This window comes from Talpa europaea (genome assembly GCF_964194135.1).
Source record: "Talpa europaea genome assembly, chromosome: 4".
Classification (NCBI taxonomy): Eukaryota; Metazoa; Chordata; class Mammalia; order Eulipotyphla; family Talpidae; genus Talpa; species Talpa europaea.
Genome location: NC_140070.1, coordinates 62,540,635 through 62,556,702, shown reverse-complemented (window position 1 = coordinate 62,556,702; position 16,068 = coordinate 62,540,635). Strand labels below are relative to the sequence as shown.

The window sequence follows — 16,068 nt, the reverse complement described above, 5'->3', positions numbered from 1 at the left end:
ACATCAGTGTAAAAAAATACTAACAGTACAAAACACAACAAAGCAAAAACAGACAATTATAAATCAGAGACATCCTGCAGGGGAGGAGGGAGAGGGTTAAGAAGGAGAGAGGGAGGAGCACAGGGTACTGAGGTAGTGATGCACACAGGTGCACTGGTGAAGGAAATTCTATGGGGACTACCCCTGAGGGGGTGGAGGGAAGCAAATACTGTTTAAAAATGAACAATGATGTAAAAAATTTAAAAATTAAAAAAAAATTAAAAAAGTTTATACCAAATCAATAATCATCAGTATTTACAATAAAGATCAAGTATAGAAAAATAACAACAAATGCACATGGTGAAATATTTCACCATTATACAGGCTGACTTTAAGAAGTAGATTGGGACCATACATATTTCTCCAATAAAAACACTCCGATGTTCATTTAACTTAATTAATCCTTCATTTTTCTCCTATAACACAGGATCATCAGTGTAAAGGACTATAACCATTTCAAGATGACAAGCATTCACTGGACTAAATTACTTCACTGAAAAGAAATCTCATAAAAAAATTTTAAAGGTAATTTTAGAAACCTCTCTGTATTGTCAAGAACTTTCTTAATATCATCAAAATGTTATAAAGGAGTAACTTCAGGAAAAGTAGATTTATGGCACATGGTTAGAATGGTGGAAGGTGAGATAAATAGGCCACTGCATGTAATTACACACAAGATGAGCAATGAATTTAAGCCAACTAAGCATGTTTTTATTTACATGAGCACATTTCTGGAGCAAGCATTCTATTGTATCAAATCAATTCTGCCCAAAGAGAGCCCTGAGATTACATGTAATATACTGCAGCTTGAAAATACTTCACACAGCACAGTCCTAAGGACTGTGTTGCACTAAGGAAAAGTGCACCCAGTTTCTAGATCAAAATGAATCTTCAGCATTGACATTCTAGCTGTGCAAAAAATTGAGGGAAAGCAATATTCCTATCACACTTACACAGCTTATAAGCCCCATTCCACCATGTTCTTTAAGTATATTGCCCGAGACCCAAAGTTTAGTTTTAGACTAATATATTCCCTGCCATTTTAACCTTTTGCCTGCATTTGTGACACCAGGAAGAATTCTAGTTTAAAGAAGTCGAAGACTTATACTACTAAGTATCCCTTTTTAAAAAGTTTTGTTAGGTATAGAAAATTTTAACTATTGTCTCAAATGTTTAGGGAACATTGTTAATCTAATGACCACTTTCTCTATAGAAATTCAGAGATAATCTCAGAAGGGACAGTCAGGGGCAGGGGCTTCCCCTCCATAAATAAACTGGCTCACCAGAATATACATTTTTTGATCATCTTCCAGAGGTCCTTCTCCTCTTTATATTTTTTCCTTTCCCTATCTCTCCTTAATGGATTAAGACAAGCTGCTTATAAATAGTGAATCAAGGGGGCATTGTTGGGCCACACTAAGACAGTCTTTGTTTTCTTTCCTATTCATTTGGGTCTTAATTATTTTCATGTTATTGTATAAAATCGATATCAGTATGTACTATTTCTACCATTTGTGAAAGGCTTTGAAGTTTTGGCCTGATCAAAATTGTATTAGAACATTAAGTCATCTCTATACTAAAGATAAGGAGAGGAGACTAGGCACATGTTCTAAGTTAAAGTGATAAGTAACTCTGCAAAAATCTTGTCCTGTTTTTCATTTAGTATACATTCCTGCCTTCTGGTCTCAGTTTAGAGTTGGTCTCACTTGCTGTAGATGCCTTAAGACAGCTCCTTTTTTTTTACCCATCTGTCAATCACTGTAGAAAAAGGCTGCCTCACTGAAATGAAGACCAAGTATGGTTAAAGCACATGCCTAGGGGACACAATGCCCCACTGCCTCTAGCGAAAAAATATTTAAAAGCTTGCAAATTACCACAAAAGCTGTCATGGAGTTTACTTTGCAGTCATTATACCTGCAGATTATACTTATCATTGGACTCCACTTCATCTAACCAGAGAGCAGTGTGGGTTATAGTGATCCCTGTTTCTTCCACCCACCATGTCTCAACCCCTGCCAACCTTAAACAGAACCTCTTATCTACCATTTCTTCAAAATATGTCAAAATGGCAAAAGGATGTTTGGGGAGAAAAGCTCCAAGTCAGCCTTGTATTTACTCCACTTCAGAAGGCACACCTGCTCTAGAAGTTTTTATTAACATGAATGGATCAGCCAGCTCTTTTCTTCAACCTCACATCTAGCCGGGAGCAAAGGCATTCCTCACAAGGGCACAGGTGTTCAGATTCTCAACACATTAAGGACTCTGAGCACACAGTTCTGGATGTATGGCATCAGGCTACATGCAGAAATAGTGCAGCTCAACAACATAGAGCTCACAGGACTCTGAGAAAATGTCTTTACAGAGTTCCATAAGGATAGAAGTTGTAGCTCTCATTAAATCATTTCTGAGAGAGACTTCACTATTTCTCGCTATGTAGTGGTTTCTGTAATTATTCTGTAAGGAAGGGGATTGTATGTACTAAATCACATCTGGAAACTTTTCATTATTTTACAGTATTATATAGTTAATTAATATTTTTCTCTTCTTCAAAATATATTAACATCTACATTTTCTACTATTTTACATTTTAAACTCTGGAGAAGCCAGCGACTACTGGGTTTCTAGCATGAGCACCTCACTCACAGGTGTGCCCCAGGACTGACAGGAGTAAACTGAAAGACATGTTTCCTCAAGTTCTGTAAGACTGACTCTTAGACAAGATGCATCTGACTATAAAACAAATTATTTACTGGACACTAATTCTCTATGACAGCAGTCAGTTAAAAATAGGAAACACAGCCCAGTGATAGGCACACAAGACCTACCAAGAAACAACTACAAACCCACTGTGGTCAGAGCTAGGTACACAGAGGGCAACATTTCCTTCCAAAGAAGTCCAGGGGCTGGCAAAATCAAGTGGCTAGAAAATACTAGTTTTGTCACATTCTGGTCTGGGAACAAGCATACAAAGTTTGTAAATTTTTTTTATTTGGAATGTGACAATTTCATATTCCACATGTCCAAGTTCTACTTTCTCATGCTTCCCTAACTTTAATCAATGTCCAAGTTCTACTTTCCTGTACTTCCTTAACTTTACTCACTGTGTATAAAAGCCCCATGCTTGGTACCAGAAATACAAAGATGAACAAATAAATCTTTGAACTCAAGGAGCCCACCCATTTCCCCCTACAAGCTTTCTTTCCCATCATCCCTGATTAGATGTAATTTTCTTAAGAGGGGGGCTACGTAGCCGGTGTTTGACTTTCTTTTGAAGTGGAGGCAAAGGGGAGAGAACCAAGAGTGAGGCAAGGTCTCCTCACCCCTGTCTGTCTTTCTGTCCATGGTGGGTTTCTGTTTCCCATGTAGTGGGATTGTGAGTCATTCCCCTCCCCTTCAGGCCTCCTACTATATTTGGGGGAAGTTTCTGGTGTGGCCGGGGTCCCATGAGGGTGTGTGATCCTTCAATAAAGGATAGCAAACAGGAAAGAAAAAAAAAAAAAAGGAGCATGGATTCATGTCTTGTAGGCCCATATTACATATTTATTACTTCACAAATTTTTTTTTAAAGATTTATTTATTTTATTTATTTATTTATTTATTTATACAAGCACTGGGTACAGTCAGAAGCGCGGGAGGGTGAGAGAATTCACCAGAGCCAGAGTGGGGGAACAGAACAGATTGACTGATGAAATACACAAATGAGGGGAGCAGCGGGCAGCAGGAGAGGTCTGCACACCATGTAGGACCCTCGCCGGTGGCAGGGGATCAAACCGGCGCTGTAGAGGCTGTGGGCAGCTTTGCAGCCCAGTGCTCAACCACTGCGCCACCAGGGGAGGCCCTACTTCACAAATATTTTATCTACCATCCTAAATATAATGCTAGGAATAATATGGTAAAGAATGACACTGTGTCTCCTCTTTGGCACTTACAGTAGTGGGGGAACAGCTGCCACCAGACCTTGAGTGTTATAATCAGAGAAAGGCACAGAACATGAGCACCCCACACCCAGTCCACCTTCTACCCAAGATTTGAAAGGAAGAAGTTTCCTGAACCAGTTTAGGAAGGAATACGTTCAAGTTAAGGCCTCAAGGATAAAGACAAATTAACCAGCCAAGAAGGTAGCAAAAGAGTTTGTGCATAGGTCCAAGGTAAGAAAAATAATGGAACCCACAAGGAGGTATAATTAGGACAGCAGGAACTCATATTTAGATGTGGTCAAAACAGGAACCAGACCAAGAACGTACTTGTGATAGCTCCGCACTGAAGAGTTAAGACTTGAATCCTGAGGGCAAGAACCACATACTTGAGGGTTTGAAGCAGGATGTTAACACTGCATATAAGATAGACAGTAAATACTTCTACATCAAATAATCTTTCAAAGAAATGCTCATCTTCCCTGTGCCCTGTATTAATGCCTGACATTGCTAAACAATATACAGGATTTCCTAACAAAATAAAGTTCTAGATAATACCTAAGGAGAAATTGGCCAGTAAAAACAGGATGTGAGTCATACTGGACAATTTAAAATGTAAAACTGAAAGTTTTACATTAAAATGAAAGTTTTTACAGTTTAGTAAAACTTTTAAAAAATAAAACTAAAAGACATTAAAATTTAAAAATATATTTTAATGTGCTATTTCTAAAATATTTTAACAATTTAATCAAAATTTTAAACATTAAGGTATTTCACATTCTTTTCTGGTACTAATTCTGCAAAGTTCAGTGTGCATTTCCTACTCATATCACACCTCAATTTGAACTGGCTTAAGAGCATTTGAAATGCTCTTGGGTCACATATGGCTAGTGGCTATCATTGTGGATGGATAGTGCAGGTCTAGAATTTGGGAAATATGTCTTGGAATATTTAAGGTCTCTATCATTTGTTTTTGTTTGTTTTCTAATTTATAAAAAAACACATGAGTTTTTCATTGCAAAAAAAAGAGAAGTAGCTCAATTTTAAAGACACTCATAATCCCATGTAAAAATATCAGTTACGTTTGGATTTGAGTGCTAATAAAACATTGTCCTGAGTTCAAAATATATTCAGGAAGGCTTTTTTAAAAGTATAGTCTGAATTGATAGCTTACTTAAACCTAATATATTAAACAGAAAGAGTTCTGAATAAAATGCAACGGATTCTCTCTTTTCAGTTTTATTACTTTTTGAGACTATATTTATTTTTTTTCTATTTATTTAAAATTTTATTTTATTTATTTTTTATTAAATAATAAATTTTATTTTTAAACAAATATATGCTAAAACTTCATTTTTCAGGAACAGATATTATTTTAGAGAAATTTCCTTCTTTATATCAGTCAAGAGTTCCCAGACTGACGTGCATCTTCAAGTGTTCTTTCCTGTCACCTGTATATTCTCTTATCAAAAGGAAGTGAAAGAGGAGAGAAAGGAGGAATGTGTAACTATATTCATTGTCTTTGCTTATTACCTGGACACTGTAAGAGTGCTCTTAGTGCCTACTGCACATCTCTTTCCAGGCCTCGCCTTCAGAAGTTACAAGATGGTAAATTCCACCACCACACAGTCTTCGGAGGAGTCCTGCTCCAAGAACACCCTCATAACTCAGCAAATCATTCCTGGGCTATACTTTGTGGTCTTCGTTGCAGGGTTCATGCTCAATGGTGTGTCCGGATGGATATTCTTTTACGTACCCAGTTCCAAGAGCTTCATTGTCTATCTCAAGAACATTGTTGTTGCTGACTTTGTGATGAACTTGACTTTTCCTTTCAAGATTCTAAATGACTCAGGCCTAGGCCCCTCACAGCTGAACGTGTTTGTATGTAAGGTTTCTGCTGTGTTCTTCTATGTCAACATGTATGTCAGCATCGTGTTCTTCGGGTTCATTGGCTTCGACAGGTATTATAAAATTGTAAAGCCTCTTTCAACTTCTTTCATCCAGTCAGTGAATTACAGCAAACTCCTGTCGATAATGGTGTGGCTGTTGATAGCCCTGCTCGCCATTCCCAACATAATCCTGACCAACCAGGATGCCAGGGAAGTGACGCACATAGTATGCATGGAACTAAAAAGTGAACTGGGACGGCAGTGGCACAAAGCATCAAGTTACATCTTTGTGGGCACCTTCTGGATTGTGTTTCTTCTGTTAATCATTTTCTATACTGCTATCACAAGGAAAATCTTTAAGTCCCACCTTAAGTCCAGAAAAAATTCTGTTTCAGTCAAAAAGAAATCTAGCCGCAATATATTCAGCATCATGCTGGTATTTGCTGTCTGTTTTGTGCCCTACCACATTGCCAGGATCCCCTACACTCAGAGCCAAACAGATCCTCATTACAGCTGCCAGTTAAAAGAAATCTTGCTCTATGTGAAGGAATTCACTCTGTTACTATCAGCTGCAAATGTATGCCTGGACCCCATTATTTATTTCTTCCTATGCCAGCCATTTAGAGAAATCTTATGTAAGAAATTGCATATCCCACTAAAAGCTCAGCATGATTCAGAAAATTCCAAAACCAAACGGGGAAACACAACCCATGAAAGCACAGATACTTTGTGAATTTCCACATCCTTTCAAATGAAGTACATGTATGTATACTGTATTCTTCATTACACTAAGTGAATAAAAAAGTGCCCATGATAATAAGTATCATCTCTAGGCAAAATTGACCAATTTAACACAATAATGATACTAAAACTGTAAGTTTCCATGCTTGTTGCAAGATCAAAGAAGAAAATAATACATTTTTTAATCTTATTCCATTAAAATAGAAGGTTTAAATTTGTAATCACAGGTTTGGTCTCTTAAAGGAGTACTTTAAAAAGCAAATAAAACAGCAACTAAGACCATTTACAGGCGCATAGTCCATCACTAACATAAGATTTTCCTCATGGCATTTCAAGGGAAAGCAAACATAAATTAGGTACTTTGCAACAAAAAGTGTGATTTTTTTTTTCCTGATAGAATTTTGAGGATGATATATATGTTAAAAATGTTTCATGTGAAGACTTTCTAAGTCACTTAATGACCATGGAAATTTGGTGTGAAATATTTTTCAAGTGGAGTCTACTGAGGGGTAACTGGCTAATGACATGTGTTGCCAGAGACTTCCCCTGTTCAGCAATATGGAGAAAAAACAGGATGACCTCGGGAAAAAAACACATACACACACCCAGGTTGGCAATATAATTATTCTTCGGTGTCAAGGACAGCTTTCCTAGAAAGCAACTAGAACTTGATATAAAGAAAATCTAAAATTTTTATTAATGACTGAGAAATTATACATTAAAATGAAAATTCGAGCCTCCCCTGGTGGAGCAGGCAGTTGAGCATAGCTGTCCGCAGCCTCTGCAGTGTCGGTTTGATCCCGACCTGGCCAGCGAGGGTCCCACATGTTGTGGCAGACCTCTCCTGCATGCCCACTGCTCCCTCAGCAGTGTATTTCATAAGTTGCCTGTTCCATTTCCCACTGTCTCTGGTGAATCCTCTCACTCTCCCATGAATCTGGCCTGTACCCCAGTTCTTGTATAAATAAATAAATAAATCTTTAAAAATAAATAAATAAATGAAATGAAAGTTCACCTTTCATATTTTCTGGAAAACAGATGAATTTAATATGTGAAGACATAGGGTATATTTACTGGTTTATGAGTAAACAAAACTAAATTCTTTCTGTGATTAACATGCTATAAGACATTCCATTCCTACTTTCAAATGTTCTTCTCATACATTTTTATAAGTCATGTTTATAAAATACATTTCATGCTTTACTGTATGTGCACTAATAAAGAATTATTCTCAAAATTGTCAATTTTTTTCTTAATCAAGAATTGAGGAAACATTAACAATATACTCAACTATGCATGCTAACAAAGGAAGACAATTTCATAGAGAATTCAAAAATTCTACCAGCCATTGACATATCAAAATGTGCACTACATCTGCACCAAGAAGGCCCACATCAGATTTTAGATAAAACTCAGAAAATACATCTTAAATTGAGGAAAAGCTGGAAATGTTTTCAAACTCTGTGCCAACCCTCCACCTACATAATAACTTCCAGAACCCATCCCAGGATCAACTATCCTCTCTCAAAATGCAACAAAATCACTTATATGTGATAAATATGCTTGGTAAAACTAAGCTTGCTGTATTTGTTTAGGTAAATATATTTGCAAAAGAAATTAGCTGTGCTTATTCTTAACAAATTCCATTGGCCGGGACAAATCAGTAAATAGGTGCTTTAAATATACTCAATGGGCCACAGAAGAAAATGAAAAAGAGATAAATAGTAGCAAATCATGCCTTCACCATGCATATCATGTAATGAGAGGCATTACATTTCAGGAAACAACCTGCAATGCAGAAAATGATACTGAAATAAGAGTAACAGTTACTGAAATTTAGAACTTTCAGGTCCAGGACTACAACAAAAAAAAATAAAGTGGGAGACTACTGCCAGCAACTGCAGATGAACCCCAAGGCTCCTAAGTTCTGCTGTAGTGGAAAAGAGAGGTCAAATTCTAATTCCTTCTATAGGTAAGTCAATCATGCAAGTGCTCAAGCACTCAGATGCCCTTATTAGTCAGGGTTTACAAACTTGGGTACCTGAGGTATCAAACAAGGCAACATAACATGATTATAAGAAAACAAAGAAAGACTAAGGTGACAGTCGACTGAGAATTCAAGTCTCACTAGGAACAGCCAACCCATTCCAGCCTCAGTCAACTCTTTCTCTACATTTTCAAGAGATGTAAAATTCACACGTATTTTAACTGCAAGGGCATCAATTAAAACACCTACTTTGCTGATTTCCGGAATGCAGAAATTAATAGAAAGGTGTTCAAAAGTAGCTCTTGACGATTACTAAAAATCCCCCTTCATGACCTCCCCAGTGGCGCAGCGGTTGAGCGCTGGGCTGCAAAGCTGCCCGCAGTCTCTGCAGCGCCAGTTAGATCCCTGGCCAGCCAGCCGGCGAGCAGAGCTCTCCTACTGCTGCTCCCCTCAGCAGTATATTTCGTCAGTCTGCCTGTTCTGCTCACCAATCTGGCTCTGGTGAATTCTCTCAGCCTCCCACACTTCTGACTGTACTCAGTGCTTGTATAAATCAATAAATAAATAAATCTTTAAAAAATTAAAAAAAATAATAAAAAATTAAAATCCCCCTTCAGCGGGAATTCCTTACATTTTCTTTAAGTGAACTGAGATTCTGTTTTGATGCATGACTGATTCAACTACTTATACAAAAATACTCTGAAGTATTTTCATAAGAGAAACATTTGAGATGAAAAGAACCAAGAAACAAAGATCATAATCATATGAAAAAGATTCCATATGAAACTGAATTCTGTGAACCCATTAAAGGTTTTTGTATTAAAAAAAAAAAGTAGACCACCCTAGTGGCACAGCAGTTGAGCGCTGGGCTGCAAAGCTCCCCACAGCCTCGGCTTGCATCGGTTGGATTCCCAACAGCCAGCAAGGGTCCCACATAGCGCACAAAACTCTCCTGCCACGCCCGTTGCTCCCCCCAGCAGTGTATTTCATCAGTCTGCCTGTTCTGTTCCCTGCTCTGTCTCTGAATTCTCTCACCCTCCCACGCTTCCGACTGTACCCAGTGCTTGTATAAATAAATAAATAAATCTAAAAAAAAAGTTTGGGAAAAAAAAAAGTGGTCAGCACTGATACTAATCATTCTTCGTATTCTTTTCCAGCAATAAAAACAAAACTTTTCCTTTGGGGAAAAAAATCAGTCCTACCTGTTCTCAATCATGTATTCTCTCTCAGCTTACTGGTCTCAAAAAGTGGGAGCAGGCCAAAATGACAGGCAGTATTCCCCTGGTTTGGACGTATCATGACCTGATTTGACCCTTATGAGAGCAAGTCCAAACTTCTCGAAAATTTCTCTGGAGGACTTGATGTGAAGAAGTCAAGTCTAGATGTGCTTCCTTCCTTTTGCCACCATCAAATGAGAGCCTACAGCTTCCTGTGAGTTGAAACTAACAGGATGGAAGGTTATTGGAGATTGTACAAACCCAGCCCTGGTTACAATGGCTAAGCAATGCATCAACCCCAACCCAAAATCATACACACAACTTTTGACATTTAAGTCTGTCAATAAATCTCTTTCATTGCATAAGTACAATTTTAGTTGTGTTTTTTTGCCACCTACAAATGAAAAACATATTTATACACTGGTTTCACCTCAAAAATTAATCCAGAAACTCTAGAAAATATACTTACACAAAATTTTGCTTCTTCTTGATGATGGTGGCAATGGTTGTGCCGTTAGCTTTTTATTGTGTTCTTAACACAATTTTTGCCACCTATATCTTTTAACCAACTTTGAAGAAAACAGAAAAGTATACTTATACAGAAAATATCTGTAACATTAAGCAAGATATCAAAAACTATAAACATAATTGGGGCCTCCATGGTGGTATAGTGGTTAAGTCTCAGCACTATCACCACTATGGTGTGAGCTTGATCCCTGGTCAGAAAGCTAACCCACATACTGTGCAGCAGACCGAGAACTCTCTTGCCTGCTGCTCTCCTTAGCAGTGTATTTCTATACATCCACCTATTCTGCTCCTCACTCTGTCTCTGGTGAATCCTCTCGCCCCATCCTGCACCTTTGGCCTACACCCCAGTTCTATGCATAAACAAAGTAAATCTTTTTTAAAAAATCACAAACATAATGAATCATTCCACATCCCCTCAATGGTCATGGGATTTTCTTTTGGGTAAACAACACTTTAACACTTTGTGTTTGAGATGTGAGAGAAATGATACTGTGCAATCTTCAAAGGTAAAAGCCACTAAAGATGCCAATGGCCTGGGGATTACAAATTCATGATAGGACATCCTGAAAAAAAGAAGTACTTTAACTGTTTCATAGCACTGCTGTACAAAATGATTAAATATTGCATTACTTAAATACACTATTTATATACTGATGTACTACCAATAAACTATTTATCTGTAGTATATATTGCAACCTTCTCATTACACTAACCATAGAAAGGAAACAGATGATTCCACAACATAAGGTGCTCAGCTTCAGGGTTTACATAGCATGTGAAAAGCAACCTCATTTCTCTCTCTCCCACCGCCAACAGAAGTTAGGATCTAAACACAGAAGGGGTGTTATAGTGATAAAAATATAGCCCAATCAGCAACAAATAGACATGTGAAAAGTATTTTCATTGATAAACTTCAATAATAAAAGACAACTTGTTATTTTTACCGTATACAAACATTTACTGTATGCAATAAAGCACATGTTTGAATGACTTCTCATGTCCTTATTAAGATCCCTTGCCCAACTCATCTTATCTATATCCCAAATATATTTATATTAAGAGCTTTGGAGACTTGCAATACAGGAATTTAGACCACAGGTCGTCTTGTTCTCTTCCTTGCCTCTATTTCTCACCAGCTCTAACCCACAGGATGTCAGTATGGTTAGGGCAAGCCCAGAGCTAAACTCCTGCCCCCACCCTTCCCGCTCCAAGCACCATGTCAATGGTGAATTACTAAGTCTCCCTGTAACACATATGACAAAGTCCTGAGAGTTTACTTTCCTGCCATTCCATTTTCTGACATAAAAGGACACTAAATATGGCCATAAACTATTTCATATTACTTGAAATGTCTTGATATTCCCTTTTCTATGCTAAAAAAAATTCTTAACTGGCAGGATTTGTCAAGCTGTTGTTTATGTCTTGCTTTATAACATTAGGCTTCTGAGAGAATACCAGGTTTCTATGATACATTATTGACTGAAATGAGAAGTTAATCTTTATTTTGTTTATTAAACAGCCAGTTTCAACTCCATATGAAATTCACCTTCTTCGTAAGAAAAATATACCACTATTTTAAAAGCTTGCAATGCCATAACCTAGTGTATTTTCTTATCTGGTTGATACTATGAAGTAGTCAGGTGAATAAAAAGTAAAATACTACTCAAAAGTAAAAAGTAAGCCCAAAACACTCACTGTTCTACCTGCAAAACCTGATTCTCACCTCAGATTTCCCCTTCCTGGGGTTGAAATGGGGTCTGCCCACTCCCAGTCAGACACCACAGCACAGTTATTTCTCAACCACCCATCTCTTCCCATCTGACTTGTGACTTTAGGTCCTCATTGCCTCTCACCTAAAAGGATTGTAATCATCCCCTAACTAGTTTTATGCCTTCAACTTTCTCCTCTAACCCAGCAGACTCCAATGCTGGAGATTTATACAGGACTACTGTGTTGATAGCTCCTCTCAGTACTTCCTTTGAGAAAGCACTTTGAGAATATTCAATACAAAGTCTCAGCCTTTTCCTCCCATAGATCCTGCTCAGATACTCTAACCACCAGATTCTTGGATAGGCCTGTTTCTGGCTGTGACAGTGGTTACTAAACCCAACATTCATTTTCCCCATCCTCATTAGCTCCATAATTTCATATGATTTGTGGATAGGAAAGTTGACTACAAAGGTAGTTTTTTCTCAATTCTTCAGTTAAAAGACAACTTACTTTCTTTTTTTTTTTTTACATATACAAAATACCCATTGAAATAACTAACATATCATTTCTTAAGCAAAAAATATTGCCAAGATCCAGGTAAAGGAAAGTAACTTCACCTCATTCTTCCCCTTTGGGTTTCAAATACTAGGTTAGTGATGATAGGCAGTTTCCTGGAACACTAACAAAATATGTTCTGAAAAACATTTGAATGACAGAAAGAATGAGTTATGAAAATTCAAATGGAATTATTTTCAAAAAAAAGAAAAAACAGAATAGCAAAAAAATATAAACTTCCACAAAATGGAGGTTACCTCAAGTTCACTCTCAAAATGAAGAACATGGTTCAGTTTCAGTAAAAAAAAAAATTGTTGTTTTTTTTTTTTTTAATCACTCCAAAAGGGAACTAGAAGACTGGAGACTAAAATATTTTAGCTCTTTCATATTTGGAAATCCAAACAACAATAAAAAAACTGTGGCCTTAGATTTTTTAAAAACAGATGATGTACTCCTCAGTTTTGTGTGTATCCCCAAAGTGAACAGGAAAATGAACTTTTTAAAAAAAGAAACCTTATCAAAAACCATTTATTCTGGTTTTCCTTCATACCATGTCACACTTGGTTGGTAGTGAACTCCATCTCTCCAAATTCTCTCCATCTCAACTCTCCATCCTGCCAGTGAGTGAATGTAAACCCCAACCATAGCTGCACACTTACTGAACCATCCGTAAGTCGTTGCGCAGTGAGCCTAATCCAACAACAATGTACACAGATCTTTACATTATTTCCTAGCACTATTATAATAGGCATTAAGACTGGTTCTCAACCAAATCAAACACAAAATTTGAGAAAGATTTGGGTTTTTCCATCTAATGTACATGTAGAATATAAAGTCTGCTTTTGCAAAATAAAAATTACATGGTTTGGGGAGAAGACCAGAATATCTGCAACAAATGGCACTACCACAAGCATCCTTGTTTTGTTTTTTCAAAATTTCCCTAAGATTCTTCTAAATTCCCTCTAGTTTGTAATTTCTCGCTTTGTCTTTTAAGAGATTTTCTTTTTAAGAGCTAATATCAAAAGTGATTCATTATAGATTGTAGAGAAGCTTCTTCGGAGTTTTTTTTTTTTTTTTTTAAATCTGAATGAATGAAAATTATCAGGAGAAAAAGGTAAGAAACCAAAGCACCTACAGAAGTAAACAGACTCCAGCTGACCAGGCAATGGTTTTGCACTTATAAGTCAACTTTGAACAAGCTGACATAGAACATCTGAAAATATCCTTGGGACATAAGCTTATGTTCTCTTTCATAAAAGCTATCCTTACAGAAGAAAGATATCCAACAAAGTCAATTGGTGATGCTGATGAGACATGGACTTTTTGTTAGCTCCCCTTCCCCACACCCACCCCCACACTAGGTTCCTATCAGACACTCAGGAAACATTTGCTCAGCACAGGCACAATGAACATTTACCCAACTTAAATGCATACAAGGATCCCTTTCTTTATAATCTATCAACTGCGAAATATTTGTCTCAATTTAGTGAGTTGTCTGGATCAAACTGACAAAGGATCATTACAGACCTACTCTCATAATTTTGAAAAACAAATATATTCTTGAATAAAAAATGTATACAAAAAATGGCATTTGCATACAGTAACATTTTAAGTGGTATACATATACCTAAAATGTTTGCACCAAAAATAGTGATTCTCTCTACGTAATGATTTTCCTTCTCTATTTCCAGATTTTTCTACAATGAACCAAAAAAAAAAGAACAAAATAAAACATACTTTACCAGTCTATGTTAAATCATGTTTCTCTTTTTGTTTTTTAATAGATGTCTCAGTAGAACCCAGAGCAACAATACTTTTCTGAAAGGCTGATGAATATCAGTATGTATATTAAAGGAACTCCCTTTCAAGCCACAAAGTTGATGTCCTTTAACATCAAGATGATGCAAATATGAATGTCAAAAAAAAAAAAAAAAAGGCTAGGTGCTACAATGAACAAATAAAAATATTTCCTCTGAAAGAATATAAATTTGAATTGCTTAAGAAAACAATACACAAGATGAAAAGTACTTCTTTAGAGGCCTTCACACAGTTGAACTATTTGCAAACCACAGTTTCATCTACGTCAGTATGTAACATTTCAAAACCACACAAAAAGGAAAGGAAATTTTTTAATGCAGCCAGCAGTCCTGCAATAAGGTTGCTCCTGCTAACACTAATACAATAGCTCATGCTTCTCTGAAGACTTGGTGTTAGGCCTGTCTGCTGAGGCTCAAGAATATACTCTCAGGTATGTCTTTTTAAATATTTATGATATTCAAATGTCTTCCATGAATAGGAAATCTATGGTTGTCAGTGTTTAAGCCATGTATTGAAAATGCCAACATGTAAAAATATTGCTAGGTAAGGGCACCAATTATGAAATTCTAAAGATTCTCACTGTGAACTACATTGCAATTTCCTTCTATCTGATGACACCATCCATCCCTCTCAAAAAAAAAAAAAAAAAAAAAACCAGCTGAATTCATAAGGACTGAATAAATATTTGTGAGCATAAATACTCTGTAACTCAATTTTCTAAACGGAGGATAAAGGCTATGCTGTAGAACATCACAACAGGGCACACTAGGTCTTAAAATGACTTTGCTCTATAAATATTATGATAGCTAACTTCAAAAAAAAATTCCATTGTGACTTCCATAAAAATCTAATAAGCTTATTAATTTTCTAGGCAACAGGGACTCTATCCAAAGGAGACACTTGAAATTATTTCCTAGATTTTGCTAGAGTAACTCTGGGTACCTCAAATTTCCGTAGGCTGACAAAATATGTATAAATATTTAGTTTTTTAATTTATCATAGGGAACAAAAATGTTACTAGAGGGGGCCTTCCCAGTGACTCAGGGGTTAAAGTCTCAGGGCTATCAAGCTATGGCCAGTCACTGCGACTTGTGTTTGATCCCCAGCCAGGGAGCTGACCGACATATGCCACAACAGACCTCTCCTGTCTGGCCCGCAGCTCCCCTCAGCAGTGTGTTTCAGTAGCTCTGCCTGTTCTGCTCTCCACTCTGTCCTCAGTGAATCCTCTCACCCCCTATGCATAAATAAATAAAATCTTTAAAAAAAACTGTTACTAGACTATAATTGACCTCTAATTGACATAACCCAAACTCTTAAGAGATTTGGTTTTCATTGCAATATAGACTGAGGTTCATGAAAAGCATTATGATTCTAAATTGAATAACAATTAAAAATAACAATTTTTAATTTACTTATATAATTATTTATATTATCCAGTTCTAGATACTAATTGATCAAAATAATTTTTGTGTTATTATATATTATATATATTCATCTATAAAATGAGACTTTACTGTATAATCATATGAGAACTGGGGGCACTTAAAAAAACACATTATTATCGAACATTTGACATGCAAGAGCATAAGCCAAAATCCTAACATCTTGTAAACAATGATCCAAGTTTAGAGAGGCAGATCAATTTACACCAACACTAGGTTTTGACAGAG

The 16,068-nt window shown here is 36.7% G+C and overlaps 2 protein-coding genes across 4 annotated transcripts in view; one reads left to right on the top strand and one right to left on the bottom strand.

Annotated features, from left to right (window-relative positions):
• The window catches only part of MED12L (mediator complex subunit 12L), a gene marked incomplete at both ends in the record, with an annotated part of 372,007 nt that overhangs the window by 224,008 nt on the left and 131,931 nt on the right, over nucleotides 1-16,068 (bottom strand). The gene's annotated exons all lie outside the window — the stretch shown is intronic.
• On the top strand, nucleotides 5,547-6,575 carry P2RY14 (purinergic receptor P2Y14; the record flags this gene model as incomplete). The annotated part of the gene is made up of 1 exon (XM_084232387.1): nucleotides 5,547-6,575. Exon 1 carries the CDS (start codon nucleotides 5,559-5,561, stop codon nucleotides 6,573-6,575), a length of 1,017 nt encoding a protein of 338 aa, XP_084088513.1. The 5' UTR covers nucleotides 5,547-5,558.